The sequence below is a fragment of the Cricetulus griseus genome, assembly GCF_003668045.3.
Source record: "Cricetulus griseus strain 17A/GY chromosome 1 unlocalized genomic scaffold, alternate assembly CriGri-PICRH-1.0 chr1_0, whole genome shotgun sequence".
NCBI classification, from domain to species: domain Eukaryota; kingdom Metazoa; phylum Chordata; class Mammalia; order Rodentia; family Cricetidae; genus Cricetulus; species Cricetulus griseus.
Window position 1 is genome coordinate 177,701,737 of NW_023276806.1, and position 18,320 is coordinate 177,720,056.

Genomic DNA, 18,320 nt, shown 5'->3' on the forward strand with positions numbered 1-18,320 from the left:
ATAGGTGTGGACTTTGGGAGCCCATTCCACATACAGGAATACTTCCTGAGCCAAGACACATGGGGGTAGGCCCACGCCCTATCCCAAAGGATACGATAGACTCTGTTGACACCCTATAGAAGGCCCTACCATCCAGGGGAAGCAGAAAGGATATGTGATAGGTAGGGTTTTAGTTGGGGGGGGTAGGAGAGGACAGGAAGGAGATGGGAACTGGGATTGTCATGTAAAACAATCTTGTTTCTAATTCAAATAAAAACATCTGAAAAAAGATGCATGCATGCATCTCACATTTCCTTAATAAATAGCCCCAGAACACATCTACTATGTAAAATATAAACTATATACTATTTTATATGCTATATAAATATAGTTTACAAAAATTCTTTACACATTTATTCACCTGAATAAATGTAAGATGGCGCTAATAATAGCAAATTCTGCTATTAGCCTACCTTGAGTTTGCTATTATTTAGAGAACTGGAATTATATTGTTACTTCATTCTTAAATGGTCTTTTAGGTCTGTAATCTTAACTCCATTTTGCATCTAGGAAAATGTTTGCTGAGAAAGGTGAAAGACTTAGTTGAGAAAACGATAGTGCTGAAGTTTAGATCTGAGCTCATACAGTCTAGCTCCTGGATTCAATTTCAGGTATGCTATGCATACCTGATCAATTCTACAGTTTCTCAACTTAGTGAGAATATAAGAAAGATATTATTTTAAATGCACAGTGGGTTGTTCCTGTTTTTTTTTTTTTATGCCAGGAATTGGGGCATTAGGCACAGAAAGGGATTTAGGAAAAGGGCTAGGAAACGAGGAACATGGGAACCCAAGTCTATGACTGAGTCAAGACCAATTGCCTGGATCACAAATCATCAGGCTTTCCTTGGAAAACCCTTCTTTAGGACCCTCAGATCTACCTTCATTAATGTATGTAAAGCCCCAGAACACAACACAAGCTTCTCCCTGTCTCTTTTCTAATCACTCACCCTCTTCCCTTTCTTACATTGAAGCCATCTTAACTGAGAGCCCCAGTTCAATTTCCTTTCCCAAAAGGAAAATTCATTTTATCTTGATCCCACAATATTCTGGAAAATTAAGGCGTTTTAAATTTGTTCTAGGGTAAAGAAAAGAAAGACACACTGACAGACACTGCAAGAAATGGTAAAGATGCAGTCTAAAATTGCAGTCTGAAGCACACAACTTTCTCTCCCTTAACCAGCTGGTACGCTTATGCATACATAATGTGTAGCTGTGCTATTTTGATTTCTAAAGAACAAATCTATATACTTTGAAAGTCATCTATACTAATTAGGATATCAGAATTATTTTACTCAAGAGTAGATCAGAACAACTCCTACTTTCCAATAGGGAGTTCTAGAAGCTATGTGATAGAAACTGTACACAACAATTACATTTGTCACTGCATAAGTAGAGTCTACCTATGACATTTTGTTATTGTTATTTGTGACTGTTTAGTTTTGAAATATTTTTTTCTAGAGACTCAACCCAGGGCTGGCCTTATATACTAGTCAAGCAATCTACTCCAGAAATGTGGCTCAAGCCTTTCCATGGACTCATATACTTTGTGACTGAGACAGTTTCACACTCGCTCCTATTTTGTTTCTCTAGATAAGACATATAAGATACGTTCAGCATCCCAATAGTACTTCATAGCCTTTTTACTTACACCCTTCATAGATGTCCGTGGGAATATGGACCGCAGCATGCTGATAGGATATCTGGCGTCCAAAATTAGCATCTTCAATAAAAACAGGTTTAATTCGTTGGCTGCCTGGTTCACTCTCATTTCTTTCCGGCTGTGAAGGAAAAGAAAGATAACAAACAACTTTATAAATTACGCTAACGAACATTTGCACATTCACCTTCTTGCTTGCTTGGTATGTATACTTCAAAAGATAGAGCTACATTCTAAATGATGTCATTACTTATGCAGATTTCCATCCAGGTATTAGCACTCACATTCAATGCTCATATAACCCAATTAAATCTAACTTCTTTTCCAATTTCTTCAGGTTGGAAGCATTCCAGAAACATCTGGCACTTTCTCTTAAAATACATGTGAGGATGTAGATTTAAAGCTTAGAATAAATATCACAGGACACTCCATTTAAATTATCCACTTGAAATAAATTTCAGGATTTATGTTACTAAGTTTATATTGAGCAGCTGACAATAATTTGACAAATAATAGCACACATCTGGATAAAACAGAAATGAAAGATCATTATTTTATGCCATTTTCTTGACATTCCCAAATTTTCTAGGTGAATTGTATTTGTTTTCAAACAAAGAAGAAGAGAACCATTGCAATTCTAAATACAATTAAATCTAACTTCAGTTTTCTAAAATAGGCATCAATATCCCATTAATAATGGTTCAATCCAATGACCTAAGAATTAAAGTCAAATGTTAATTTCCACTCTAATTTGCCTGCCTTACATGGTATTTTATTATGTCCGGGGCAGGAGCCTGCCACAGTGCTTCTGTAACTCTTTTACCTTGCATATTTAACATGCTTTTTGATTGAAATATAGTTTTATAAATTTTTTCCTAGCTATATTCAATACTAAATTCTGACTTGTATTTTCAATTCCTTTATTGGGGAGAGTGTTTTATATTCCAAACTCCTTAAAACAAAACAACCATAAAATCACATTTAAATACAGTGCACAGAAATTCCCAGAATTCATCAGTATATGGCAGTGATATACCTGATAAACATAACCAGCATTCATAACCAGGAAATGCCACAAAGCAGTGGTAGAATGTTTTAAGAACAAAAATCCAACAGGTTTACAAAAAAAAGTTTATTGTTTTGCAAAGCTATTTTATGTCATGTTATTTATTATTTTATCATTTCAATAAATGTAACTCATCAAGTAACACAATTGTATCTTTAAAGAATGAGATAAACATGCATTGTTATTTGGAACATTAAAAAGACCATTTAGACAGAAATATTAGCAGAATAGATCTTCCTGATGGTGAACTCCTCCCCAGCCATTCACTTTGTAGTGAAGTCAGTTTAGTAAGCCATGATCACATGATTTTTGCATAATGAACCATTAATTTGTAGAGTGATATCAGCTAATAATGCACACAAAGCAGTCTAATTAGGATTTGATCTATAAAATTGGTGTTTGGTAAAACTGTTTGAAAACAGAACAAAATTTTCCCATTCAGGAAAAGCCACGAATATATGTATTTTATTTATTAAAAAAGAATTTGCATATTATCAAGAGTCATGCTCATAGTGAAAATATCTGTATGGGAGAATTAGTGATCATACAGAGAACACTAAAGGAATATGCCAGGGGGGGCGACCAATGAGAAACCACAAAGCAAAATACTGCTTTGGCTAAGAAATGGGAAACATCATGATTAGGTAATGAAAAACAATGTAAATGATACATTTACTTAGATTATAATATGAAACTTAACACATTAGAAAAACACTCTCAATGATCGAACCTTGAGTATTATAGATTGAATGAGAGAAGGGGATATTAAGAAAATAATATCCAGCTGGGCAGTGGTGGTGTATGCCTTTAATCCCAGCACTAGGGAGGCAGAGGCAGAGGCAGGCAGATATCTGTGAGTTTGAGGCCAGCCTGGTCTACAAAGCTACACACAGAAACTCTGTCTGGAAAAACCAAAAATTAAATTAAATTAAAAATAAAGAAATAAATAAAAGAAAAAATAACCAGTGTTGGTAGCAGTGCTATGAAGAGAAACTTAACCACTGAAAGCTATATCACAGTATGCTAAAACAATGACCAGTTATACTTATTTTAAAGCAACAATGATGTCAGTGGTAAAGCGGCAACAGCACCCACTCAGTGTTTCAGAATACAGCTTCTCAGGTTCCATCCTCATTATCACAAGGAATACAAGACATATCCAAGATTTTAAGAAGCCCAGGGTAAATATAAGTTGCCAATTAAACTAGGAACATGTACGTTCAGTAGAATACCTCGTGAAAATTAGGACTAGCAGTAAGAATAACAAAGATAATAAAGACACCTAAATTTTGTTAACTTTCATTTATAATAGAGTTTAATCAATTCTAAATAGTAGATAAATGAAAATGGCTACTCTTGTCACATAGGAGCTAGTGCAGGGTTTATCAGAAATAAGCTGGGAAAATGGTGCATGCCTATTACACATCTGATAGAGAGTTAATATTAAAATATATTAAAATTCAAACAGCTAGATATCAAGAAAACAAATAACCCAATTAAAAATATGGTACAGACTAGGATGGCAACGTTGTATTACCATTTCTGGCTATTAGAAAAAAAAAAAGCAAACAACAAAAACCCATTCATTTTTTTGAGGTTAGAGTCTCACCAATATGACTGGCAAGGCTGGCTTTTATGTGATTTCTGGGGATCAAACTTAGGTCCTCACGCTTGTATGGCAAGCACTTTATAGATTAGATCATTTCCACAGAGTTTTAGAGCTGTTTTGCTCCATAGAAGTCCATAAAAGGAACATTCTTAGAAAACATTGTAAAAGGCACAGTGAAAAAGACAGATGAGAGGAAATTTTCTCAATTTTCCTAGATTAATAATAGCATGGTCTTGAAGGGAAGAAGAGGAAGGATGCAGAGGTCATGAGGGAGCAGAAAGGTTGAGTCAGGCATAGATTAGAAGAAAGGATATGTGATAGGTAGGGTTTTAGTTGGGGGGGGTGGTAGGGGAGGAGGGGAGATAGAAGGGAACTGGGATTGTCATGTAATTCAATCTTGTTTGTAATTCAAATAAAAAATAAATCATAAATGAAAATAATAGCCTGGTCTTGGGCCAGGCACAGTTTCAGTGCCTGACTGTGAAATAAATAACACTAGTTATGCAATGATCCTTCTAATCGGGATGTATCAGGCAGCCAAGAAGCCTTGTACTCAAAGTAGGCAGCATCTCACAAAGAGAGGGACTGTTGTGAAAACATGTCCGGCTCATTTGAATATGAGCTTCCACTCTAAATTACATACTCAAATCAAATGACACATAGTTATTCGAATCCTGAAATAAAACCTAAAATATATAATCTTTCTTCACAGTTTTATAAAAATCACTTTAAATCAGTATTTTCACAAAATCACATACACATTTATGTCCAGCAATTTCAGATATATAAAATGTAGAGGATTAGATGATAGATAGAGACTGGGCCATGTACTTAAACACATGAAAATATTTCATACACTCACTCCGGTAAAAACACACTGGAGACTCGAAGACAGCATGATATATTACTGTCTGAATAAATGCCTATCAGTATCTAAATCTGAAAATACTGTATTTTCAAAAATAGTACGATGGTCACTGTATTTATCTAAGATATATTCATATGAATAAATATAAAAATAGTTATGTGGGAAAATCACATAATCTCTGGATTGTTGTAAAATACTAATTCTTTAAAAATATATGAGGCAAAAAAATAGATATAAAAGCCCATTTGTTTGGGAAGGAGAGCAATAGAACAGAGGCAGAAAAAGAAACAAATGGACATATTCGTGCCAAACATCAATATTACACTTGGCTTTGTCATTAGAAGTTATTTGTTCTCTAAGTTTCTCCAGTATTCAAATAACCACATTATATTTGTCATCCAAAATGTTCCATAAAAATCACTGAACATTACTTACTTAGGTTGTGAAAATTAAATTACTGTTGATATCCTTGGAAGTAAAAATTAACAGACTTAAGTGTATTTTATAGAGAATTTTGTACTTTTAAATGATGATATAAAGGGATGTTAAGACAAACTGCCGATCTGTGAGCATGGAGGTTATTTCCATCTTCTTGCATCATCTTCAAGCTCTTTTTAACCTTATCATTTTGCATGTCTTTTACTTCCATGAAAGATAAATACAAAGCTGTTTGGTAATATTGTGAATTCCATAGGCAGACTTTGTATGTTTGTCTTGAAATTAAAGGAAATAAATGGCTTTATAAATTTGAAAAAATAGCATAATTTTCTGCATGGATGTTTCATACTTTGCATCAATACACACGTGCTAAATACAGTAATAGAAAATACCATTGCTTTGCATGGTTCTTATTTTCAGTTCAGATAAATAAAATAATTTCAGCAATATAATAGAATTTCTCCTTTTATAACATTCAAGATACTGAAATTATTGTTCCTTACAACATGAAAACTCCAGTTTTACTTATATGATGACTGGAAATAGTTTAATTGAAATAGTATCCCATATTAGTGATACAGAAATTAACTGATGTTTTAAGGGACAATGCATAGTTCCAATGTGCCAAATGCCACATCAACTCCCTAATATAAAATATATTTTTCAGTTCATGTAGGATATGAAACAGCATTTCTCTTTCAGTTTTTCCGAAGTATCTCATCTGAAATAAACAAACTTTCATATATATGTCAGGACAGAGAAACTGAGCAAATGAATTCTAAAATATAATGAAATGTACTTTGTAAAACACATAAACAACACAGACATTCAATTCTTAGACTGTGCTTAGTTTAATTTAAATTATTTCATAATAATTAGGTCACAGAAGTGAATGTTGATGGCTGGGTACGCCATACGATTTTATAAGACAAGTGTATTTGCTTGTTTAACCTGGAAAGGGACAATATTTATATGGCAAAATACCCCTGCATATGTACTATGTTCAACTAACATAGCTTGATTTTAAATGTGTTCTTTTTTAATGTAAAACTATATTTAGAGCAAAATACTTAAGTATATATCTTACCTAGATTTTGCTGAAGAGAAGTTTAATCATTTTATACAAGTGAGGCTGGATATTCTCTCACTCACAAGCTTTGCTTGCTGTCATACACTACATTTATCCTAGATGCTCTATATTGTTTTGGGGCTGTGCAAACTGAGAAAAATCGAACGGGTATTGCATAAAAGCAGTTCACTCTGATTTCTGGAAACATATCTAGTCAATATTTATATTTCACTACGGAAGGAGTTAACTGAATGGGTTCATGTGTGATGAAACACATTCTACAATAACCAGATGCTATACAGACTTGTATAAAATTCTAACAAATGAAGGGGACCTATTTTAGAACATTAACTTTTAAGAATTTCTCTATTTTCTATAGCTATTTCATAGATGGCATATACAATATTGCATTGCAATATTTTGTTATACACAGTACAAATTTTGGGATGCTTTAATGTTTCAATATATTCCTAGTCTTAAGTAATATTCTTATATATAATATGCTTAATAGTCCCTAATTAATAATTGTTAGAGTAGTATTTATTTTATTTAATATGAACTGAGCATGCAAATGTATTGGCCTACTTTGACAACATGTTTGATTGAAAAATCAGTTTCCTCTACAACTACTAGCTCACCACTGGAATTTGGGCATGTGAGGCTGATCTCTGAATAAAGATGGTTGCTAACAATGCATTCTGGGAAGCAGAGCCTCTGTTTTGTGAGTTAAATGGATTTGTCAGAAGTGAAGCCTTGGGGCTGCAGAAAGTCACATCCAGTGATGGAGTGATAGCAGAAAAAGGCTTGGAAATCCCACCCAGCCAGAGTTATCTCATTTGCTGTACAGCCAGGATGAGTGTTAATCAATGACTCTAGCTAGTAGAGTGGCCATGAGAACACAGTGGTGTTGCATCACTCAATTTCTCAGCTCTTTTATCCTTGAAGACGGTAAGACTTGTAGACACATTTACCAGATGAATGGATGTAGCCGATAAGTATGTGTTGGGTATTCTGAACAAAACCACAGTAAGGATGGAAACAATTGAAAACTTGTTTTTATCAAATCATAAGAAGAAAATTAATGAATTAAATTATATTGATAGTTATATTATCTTCACAAAATATTTGAGGTTATACATTCATGCTCTTATCTATGAAATAAAGATTTCTTCCATTTTCCCACACAATTAAAATGTTATAACTCCTTAGAATCACATTTTAAAATCTAAAACATTAATTGTTGAAAAAAATCATTAATCTAAGAATACTATGAAGTACATCTATGGCTGAAGAGATGGTTCCAGTACCCACATCTGGTAGCTCACACCCATCTGTAACTCCAGGTTCAGAGAATCTGATGCCTTCTTCTGGCCTGTATGGGCAACTGCACACACACGCACATAATTAACATAGATAAATGTAAAAGGAAAAACTGAATCCATAATTCAACCTTTAAAAATAGATGCAATAGATGTGTGTGGTGATGCACACAGTTAATCTCTACACTCAAGAGGCAGAGGCAGGTGGATCTCTGAGTTTTAGGGCATTCTGGACTACTGAGGATGTCTAGGAGAGGCAGGACTATAGAGAGAAATCCTTTCTCAAAAAGAAAATCAACAGAAGGGCCACTGTGAAGCTGCCATATATTCACCTATTATAATTCTTATACGTAAAAGTGAAGAACATCAGGTGAACAAATTTGGAAAATTTGGGGAACTGGAAGCAGCTGATATTTTATACTACCACAAAGAAAAATAAACTTTCTTTAAAAAAATCACTCTAGGGTTTATTAAAGCAAAAATACATATTTTCTAAAATGCCAAAGATAAGTATGGACATCAGAGAAATAAATATGAACAGAAGTAGAAAGTGTATACTATGCACTTCAGTCTCCACTTAGTGCATTAGATTTTAAAGGTAAAATAAACATTTTCCATATAAAATGCACACGTAAAAGTGATGAAAATATAATAAATAACACTACATAAAAATCATGATCATAACAGAATTCTCGGATATTCTTGATGTGAAAATGCTGCATTTTTTCACTTGCAGGATGGATGAATGACTATGACATAGCATAGTGTAAGCAGACTCCCAAGAGTGAAGATGGTGGAGATGAAGGGCTGGGGAAATGGAAATTCCACATGGTCACTATTTTCAATTGGCCAACACTGGGCTGTGATGTGCTCGTACTAAAGTGTATACTAAAGTGTTCACTTCTATGTGTTGAACCCAGTGCACCACTTATGTTGAGGGGGGAAGAAGCATGTGGTTGCAGAGCCACCAAGGACTCAAGGGAGCTCTCCATGAAGTGGGACCACTGAGCACCAGCATACATTAGAAAGTGTATCTAAAAGAGGACGTTTTCCTTCGAAGACATGAAACTAAATGATGACCATTCTGATGGGCTGGGGAAGAGTTCAGTCACATGCACTTTCATAGCTTATGCAAGCCTATTGGAGGCTACAGTTTCAAACCCAGCACTGCACTCTGTCAATCAATCAAAAAGAAATATACATTTTTATAGAATACATTACAAATAAAACAACAAACATGTTTATAAACAATCTTAAAAATAATATATAGTTCCTGGAAAAACTGTGCAACTGGAATAAAAAGAAAGATTATTAGACTCAGTCTTTATCTCAGTAAATGCCCAGGTGGCTAATTTACTCAGTTTGCAGGCATAAATAGTAAGTAGCCATGGACAACACCCCCACTGGGGGTAATAATGATCAGACAGTAGAAACATGTATAAACTATAATAGGATTTGAATTGTAAGTTTTTATTTACTGAAAGAATAATTAAAACTGTCAATAATGAAATTACCTTAATAAAACATATTAGAATTAAAAAATTAAACAAGGTCAAAAATGTGTAAATATGATTTTTTTTTTCTGTGACAGGATTTCTCTGTGTAGCCCTGGCTGTCCTGAAACTTGCTCTGTAGACCATGTTGGCCTTGAACTCATAGAGATCTGCCTGCCTCTGCCTCCTTATTGCTGGAATTAAAGGCATGCACTGCCACCAACACCCAGCAATCAAAGGTATCTTCAGAGATTTTAAAAATTGTATTACATTTATTTATTATTCAGTGTGTATATGTATATTTGTGTGTGTGCTCGGTTTATGTTCTTGTGCACATGTAGGTGTAAGTAGTGGTGTGTTTACGTGTGTATGCATGTGTGTTTGTGTGTGCATATATGTGTGCATGTGTGATATATGTATGTGATGTGTATTTGTGTGAGTATGTTGGGGGTAGGTATGTGTATCTGAGTATGTATGCGTGGTCTGCCTCTGTGTGTGTGTGTGTGTGTGTGTGTGTGTGTGTGTGTGTGTGTGTGTGTGTGTGTGTGTTTGATGGGGAAGTGCTTCAAACTTCCCCATGTTTGTTTGTCTTATTGGATGATAAATAAAGTACTGTTTGGCCAATGAGGAAACAAGTTAGGCAGGACTAGGAATCAAGGAAGATTCTGGGAAATGTAGTATAGAGGTGTTGTGATCCAGGCAGGAAGTGACATAGCAGGGAGACTCATATATAAGCGAGGGCGAAAGGAAATCATTCCCGTTTCCCTTTTCTCCTCTTCCTGGTCTCTGTTCTGGAGTCGCCATGTCCAATAAGAAAAGTCTTATAAAATATATAGATTTATGATAATTAAGACTGAGCTAGCAGATGAGAAATCCTAGTGATTGGCCAAGCAGCGTTTGTACCTAATATAAGTCTCTGTATGTTACTTTGGACCTTAATGTGGCGGCGGGTGGAACTTGGGCAGCCTGGCAGAAAGCACACCCATGGTGGCAGGGCTCAGGCAGCTTTGGAGTAAAGACTTTTTGTAACGTGTGCGTGTCTCTCTGTGTGTGTGTGTGTGTGTGTATGTGATATATATTGTGTGTGGTGTGTGTGTGAGAGAGTGTGTGTTTGTGTGTGTGTGTGTGTGTGTGTGTGTGTGTATGTGTGTGTGTGTGTGTGATGTGTGGAAGTCAGGACAACTTAGAGGAATCATCTCCCTCTTTCCACAGTGTTGGGCCTGATAATCAATCCCAGGCTGCTAAGCTTGGCATTAAGCCATCTCCTGGGCATAGTCTTCGTAATTTTAACATTATTCTTGTTATTTCCAACAACATGGATACAGTGGAAGATCATTATATTAAGTGAAATAAGGCAATTAAAAAGTGGTATAAATGATTTTATTTTCATGTGGAATCTAAAAGCCATGATTTTGAAGAAATTAAGAATGGAGTGGTGGCTGCACAGAACTTATGCAAGTTGGCATTAGCCTTTGTTGACTCCTCATGGGAGCCCTTACCCATGAGGAGGAGTGGACTGGGGGTGGGTGGGGGGCAGATGAAGCAAGGGAGGGCTGCAGGAGGGGTGGGAGAGAGAACTGTGGTTGGAATTTAAAATGAAATTTAAAAGAATAAATAAATCATAAGATCGTAGGTGGCTCTGGAAGATTTGATCAGTGTTCTCCTGCTACAGTTAGATCTGACATGTTCCTACACTACAGGGAGACTATACTGGATAATAATTATAAAAAGCTGTGTGCTTTTAAATGGTAGGGAAAAGATATTTAAGTTCTTGACAATGAAGAAAGTTCAATGAGGTAATTTCACCCTGGTTAAAATATTATGCAACATACACAGGTATTGACACAGTAAATGGTATCAATTTAATATGTACATTTTAATGTTTTATGCATTAGCTATGCAAGTATTTTTAAAGGAAACAAAATATTTTCCATGTTTATCAAGAAGTTCTTGATAAACATGGATCACTCTTGGGTCTTGGTAACTCTCACACCAGGCATTTGAAATCAAGAGTGGCAAACATTCTGTTAATTCTATAATTCTAAAAATCCCTTTTATGATGTTGTAATTGAAATGGATGTGGAATTTCAGGAAATAATGTTTGCTTTACTGCAGAAAACAAACTATGAAAATCCTGACATGGAGCAGCGCTTTCAAATGAACCTTCATTCCCAGGGTACCACTGCAGCTCACCCCCAAGGAGTGAACCAGGGGACAGCCATACATGTGATTCTCAGCCTTCACAAGGGTCATGACAATGGATGAGGTCCTTAAAGCTCAGTAATTTTGCCTTCTCTAGCTGAAAGAACTAAGATGACAATAATTTGTTCTATTTAGTATAGCTTTGAAGCATAAATGATACATAGCACATAAAGCAAGTACCCGGTGTTATTATAATCCATTCCAAATACATTGTAGCTAGTATAGTGGTATAGTGGGTTACTGTATTTTAGATGAACAACAACAAAAACTTCCAGTAAAATAAATAATTCACTTGTTACACAGGACTAACGTTTTTTGTTTCTATGCGTTCTAATTGAGGATTCTGCATTTACCCAATAAGAACTTCATGCTATGAGATACTAGTATAAGAATGTCAGAAAATAAACCCAGTTTTATTATTTTTAAAAATAATTGTGACAGATCATATTACTCTATGAAGTCTATATTGCACCACCTCATTCTAGAATCAAATCTTTTTCTATAAAATGAAATCATGAAACATTAGGCTTCTCAAGAGAAATTATAACAATGCTAGAATTAGTTTTAAAGAGAAGACTACCAAGAATAAGACAAATAAATATGCAGGGAGCTCTGCAGAGCAGACAAATGTCCCAGACAGGTCAAAATTTTAAATGATCAATAAACTAAAACTAAGCAAATAAATCAGTTCCATTTAATGAAATGAGATATTTAGGTTGTGCTTATTTCATTTAGATTTTAGTAAGAAACATATTTCAAGAATAGGTGAAAGGGTTTGGAAGGCTCCTTTTTTTTCCCCACTCACTTTGGGAATTCAGGAAACAGTGCTAGATGGCAGCACAATTCAGACCACTGGGTAATCTGTGTCCTATATGTAAAAATTCTGAGCCCTGTATGCTTCAGAATTGCAATTAAATACACTGTGTTACTTCTTCTCCATGGAGCTTCATACAAGAAAATTACTCATCTGGTTGGATGTTTTTGGATGTTGACCAATGAGAGGAAGGGGCAGAAGGGCCAGAGAGAGGAAACACCTGCAAGGCCACTAAGAACTTTGGAGTCCATCATGTCAGATGAGCAAAGAGAACAGACATTTATATTAAAGATCAATGAAAAAAAACAATAAAAGCTGGTTTTCTATCTCTTCTGTTTTGCTTGGTCCAAGTAAATAAAACCCACAATTTCTGTGACCTCATAGTGACGAGTACTCCCCCATTTACTTGACAAAAGAAGTACGTCTTTAATACCAATTGGCCTTCACAAACACTCCTGACACAAGACAAACACGTTCAATAAGCCTCATCAACAAATACACTTAAGTGTATTTGTAGGAGTGATCTCTTAAGTGTTTTACTTGAAAAAGCATTTTCTAAAAAGCCAGAAATAATTTACAAGTTCCCAGAAGACCCTGAGGAAGGAAGACCACTTGTTCTCTAGAAAATGGATTTGCTAGGTGAACCTACTTTTTTTGTGAACCTACTTTTTAAGTAGAAAAACTATAGCACTATGTGATTAACCAGAGAAGTGAATAAGTCAACATACATTAGAACAGTTTACTTATATGTGGTCAGAAGGTTGTATTTCCAGTGAGGCTATGCACCTTATACCAGGAAAATGTAAATATTATTCACTGAAAAAAGAGGAGCAAACATGTTATAAAATGTCACTGAGTAATTATCTGAAGGTAGAATCCTGGAAGTGTTTCCAGAGGGCTCCACACAAACTGGATCCTTTCAGAGAGGGGTGACAAAAGGTACCTTCTCAATAAACAAATGATCACCTTTACATACTTGTTTTGCTTTGAGGGAGGCCATGAATCATCATCATAATGAACATGGCAATGACCTGTACTTGAGCGTATCAGTCTCTGGGACAAATATGAGCATGGTGGCATGTCAGCATTCCAGATGTTGATGAAAACAGAAACTGGAGTCTAAATTTAATCATGATTCCAATGCAAATTGACCTCATGGCTGTTCTATGATTTATTTCTGTTGTGAAAGCTTCCCCTACATTCCCAGACACTTGTCAGCTAACATTATCCAACTCCAACCACTCCTTAGTCCATTATATGCTGGTGTTCTGGGATCCTTTTTTATTGCTTCTTCAACATTGCTTAGATACATGAAGCATCCTGAGGCCAAGATAACAGGAAGTAGATAGGGATATTGTGACAGGCTCAAGGACATGTTATGTGGAAAGGTAGTCAAACTAACTGTTTTTAACACTGCTTGAGCTCATCAAATTAAATATTTTGCTGAATCCAGCCCTGTCATATTCATGTAGTTTCACACGTGTTAGAAGTTTCACTTACTTATTTCCAAATTCAACTTGTAAGCCAAACATAAAGCTCTACACTAAGTGACTCATCTAAGCAACCAAAGTAAACATTATACTGTCTACTAGAGATCTCCCATCAGATGCCTTGGCCAAGGTTTTGCTATAAATGTTCTTGACTTTTTAGAACCCTTTGTTCCACCCACAGCCACAACAGTACACAGGTTTCACTGTAAACCTCATTGCTGCCTCCCATTGAATCTGATGACTCTCTATGCCCTGTGCTTTGGCTTAAACTTTGTTAAAAAAACTTTATGGTTTAGATTTCTGAATTTTGTCCTCCATCTTAACTATCTTTCTAATAAAGTTTCTTCTCTTTAACCATTTTGCAACCATTTCTCAAGTTCACCATGAACAGTTCATATCGTTAAATTTGCTAGTTCTTCTAATGAGAATTTCTTTTTTAAAATGTTGTCATAGTTTTATCTTTTTTTATTGTTGTTATTGGCCTATATCAGGGAGCTGTTTTCTAATTACACTGAATTAAGCTGATTAATCCATATATTTTGGGCATTGTGTGTAAAAACTCAGCAATCTATTCAAATAAAAGGTTGTGAGAATTTCTCCATGGCAGTTTTGCTTTGTGATTTGGGGCATGCTTTTTATATATCTGGATCTTTCTCTGCAGAGACTACCTATGTATTTAATGTTGTTATCCTTTCTTACCAGAGAAAGATAAAGTAACACCATCTCAGAGACTACAGCTTGTGTCTTCATTATTGTGGTACCCCTCCTCAACTGAAACTTTTCAGTTTGTCCCTTTGACTGTCCTTTTAATGTTATTAGTGTTAAAATAATGGAAGACCTGTCTCATTTTAGGAATAGGAAGGCTCAGAGAGTACATTGTATTTTTGTTTCCTTCCAAGCCATCATACTGGAAACTAAAGGCAAGAAAATGACATAAAATATGTGGTTTTTGACCCATAGAAATTCACAGAGGTCAAATATTTTTTTTCAGTGTGTATGTTTAAATTCTTATCCTTCAAATTCTAGTAACAAATACAGATCTATGGTGTGATATGGCCAGCAGAACCTGTGCTGTTTAAGAATAAAACTAACCATGGAGACAAGAAAGAAGAAAATGCTTAGACTGTATCTACAATATTAGTTTCTTAAATCTTTTTAGTTACATAAAATGAGATTTCAGTTTATATTCAGTGACTTACTGGAGAAAGAAGAACCTTTCATAAGTAACTATATTAGGCTATACATTATCAGAGCTACACTAGCAGTTTGGGCCATACAAATCTGCCTTATGGGAAACAATACTCTGAGATGGAACCCAAAGGAATCATTTGGAAAGCTTGGTGGTACCTCCAAGAAGAAAGCCATTTCAACACCAAAAGTTGTCTGCTTATCAGATTCTAGACAGACTTATGTATGGTCTTAAATTCCAAACTCAACAATATACATCCAATGATCTTTAAAAAGGAAACTATTTACAAACACTATGTTTAAGAATGTTTGTGTATTCATAACGTGTTACATGATGAAAAGCCTATTTAAAATTTACATGTAAAATAGTTGTTATCATTTAAATAACTCAGACATATATTTGAGACCAATGTCTAACCAAAGATGAATTACTTAGAATAAGAAAAGAAATGAATGACAGTGTGTGGGAAACAGAGAATAAGATCACTATGTTGCTACTCACTGGAGCTAAAAAAATAAAAAATAAAAAAATAAAAAAAAATCTAAACACAGAACTATGGAGAAAGTTAAAAATAGCAGCTAGTGATTCAGCCTTTATAATCATCCAGTATTATGACCAAAAATTAGTATTCAGCTAATTACATCACTACTGAAATACACAGAGAACAATTTTAATATAAATTTTAACATAGCATCCCAATTAGTTCCAGTGATGTGAGACAGTGCTATATAAGATGGCAGTCTGACATTTCAGACAGAGAGCAGTAATGGTGAGCCAAATACAAACTAAAACAACATGCTGTCACTACGGAATATATATATATATATATATATATATATATATATATATATATATAAAAGGAAACAGCCCATTAATTCATTCACCTGTGGTGCAAAATACTTTGTGAAGGTGAATAAAATATATCATCTACATAAGTCCAACTTCATTACACAAATAATAGGCTATGGTGCAAAATTAAAAAATGCAATGCTTTAAATTCCTAAAACAGTTTATGAAAGTATAGTATTTACCATTCTTCATTAACTTGTCTGAATAATGTTGAAATTGTAGTAACCAATTTAGTAATAATGATCAAAACACATATTGGAGATTAGAAAATGTATTATTATTATTATTATTATTATTATTATTATTATTATTATTACTGGTTTTTAGAGACAGGGTTTCTCTGTGTAGCCCTCATTGTCCTAAAACTCACTCTGTGGACCAGGCTGGTCTCAAACTCACAGAGATCTACCTGCCTCTGTCTCCTGAGTGCTGGGATTAAAGGCATGTGCCACCACTGCATGGCTTAAAAGTTGATTGTTTTTTGATGTCCATAAACTTTTGATTAAATTTGCTGAAGTCTGTCATATAATTGCACCATGTTATAAGAATAATTATAAAAGATAATATGATAATCACTTATTTTGTTTGGGATGAAGCAGCACAAAATACAGACCACATTCAATGACTTCATTTCCATGGATTTTTTTTCTCTGTTACAGAGTCATTTTCAATACTGAAACAGGAGAAATAAATAACACCAATGAGTTTTCTTTTTAATGTGAGAAAGACTATCCCTGCACATAGATTATGAAGAAAACACAGATCTGCTTTCAGTATTCCAAATACAGAGCTCAGACATACATCTGTGCTTATGACCGATAAACATTCTAATCTTGAAGCACTGTGATTAAAAATGGGGTCACTACTTGCTAAAAGTCAGTTTCATATGGCTAACTGTGGGCTTCGTTTCCATGTAAAAAAAAAAAGAAAATTTGTGACTAACAAGTAAATATAACTAAGCAAAACTGCTCTGTTTGGCATAAAATGAAATTGCTTGTATAAATGTTAGAACAAAATATTTATTTTCTATATTTTGTGTCATTATCACAAAGTAACAGACTGTAGAAGAAAGGAATTATCAGTACCAGTGTTTGATGAATTAAAAATTTAGTAAAAGATACAACTAATAGATATAGCGGGAAATTACCAATATGGAGTCAGGTAGAAATATAAGAGTATTTAATAGGGAAAAGCATTACTTACAGAACAACCTAGCCAATGGGCATGGCAGCTGTCTGTCCAGCAAGTACCAAAGTTAAACCGAAAAAGAAAACACAGTACCATGCAAGTATTGCTCTACGTCACCCTGACAATGCCCTCACAAGCGTGGTCAGTCACACCTGTAGCCAGCCCCTAAGTAGGCATGGCTACAGCTTCTGCTACAAATAGACTTTCAGGAAAATTGATAATGAACTTGCATATTTTTATTTTTTTATGTTTTTGAGATTATAATTACAGCATCTTCTTCTGCATTTACCTGTCCAAAGCTTCCCATGAACATACCTGGCTCTCCTTCAAAGCCATAGCAAAATTATTTTCAATAACAAATAGTAATTCTAATTCCCTTATTCTAACACCACTCAATAAACTGTAAAACAGAAAACCATTTTGTGTTCCTTGACAGATGGTGCTTAATAACCATTCTGCATGATTGTGTTGACATATACACTCTTTCAAATAAGAACAGCATCAAAAGCAAATCATCTATATCCAGAGGAAAGATTAGATGTTTATAAAGAAAGCTACTGTGTGGATGGTGATAAGACTCAGCATCTGGGAACACCTCCTACTTTTGCAGAGGACCTGGGGTTCGTTCCAAACACTCACATGACAACTCACACACAACCATTTGTAACTCTAGTTCCAAAGGATCTGATTCCACATCCAGACTTCTGTGGGAACCAGACACACATAGAGCATACACATATATGTATACACACATACAGGCAAAACACCCTTACACATAAAATTAAAACAAACAAATAAAAAAAGAAAAAAAACACCAAGTCTTCCATCTATGAAAGGGGGGAAATGTGTATTTTTCACAGTGTTACTGTACAAGTTAAGATAACTTGTAGAAGAGGACTTAAAGATAGCACAAATTTTAGTACTCAATTAAATCTGCTATTTGAAGATATTAATAGTGTTGTATATTCTAGGAGTTGTGACATATCACAACTCCTAGACCAACTCTACTTATCTTATATTTTTTCATT

The 18,320-nt window shown here is 34.7% G+C and overlaps 1 protein-coding gene across 4 annotated transcripts in view; it reads right to left on the minus strand.

Moving 5' to 3' along the window:
* Positions 1-18,320, minus strand: part of Cacna2d1 (calcium voltage-gated channel auxiliary subunit alpha2delta 1) — a 423,872-nt gene that overhangs the window by 147,469 nt on the left and 258,083 nt on the right. For all 4 annotated transcript variants that reach the window (XR_003480718.2, XM_027393485.2, XM_027393486.2 and 1 more), the window contains one exon: positions 1,690-1,819. Coding sequence is in view for 3 of the 4 variants with exons in the window: in XM_027393485.2 (XP_027249286.1) it covers positions 1,690-1,819 (130 nt within the window). In the remaining variant the exon portion in view is untranslated. The remainder of the gene's footprint in view (positions 1-1,689; positions 1,820-18,320) is intronic.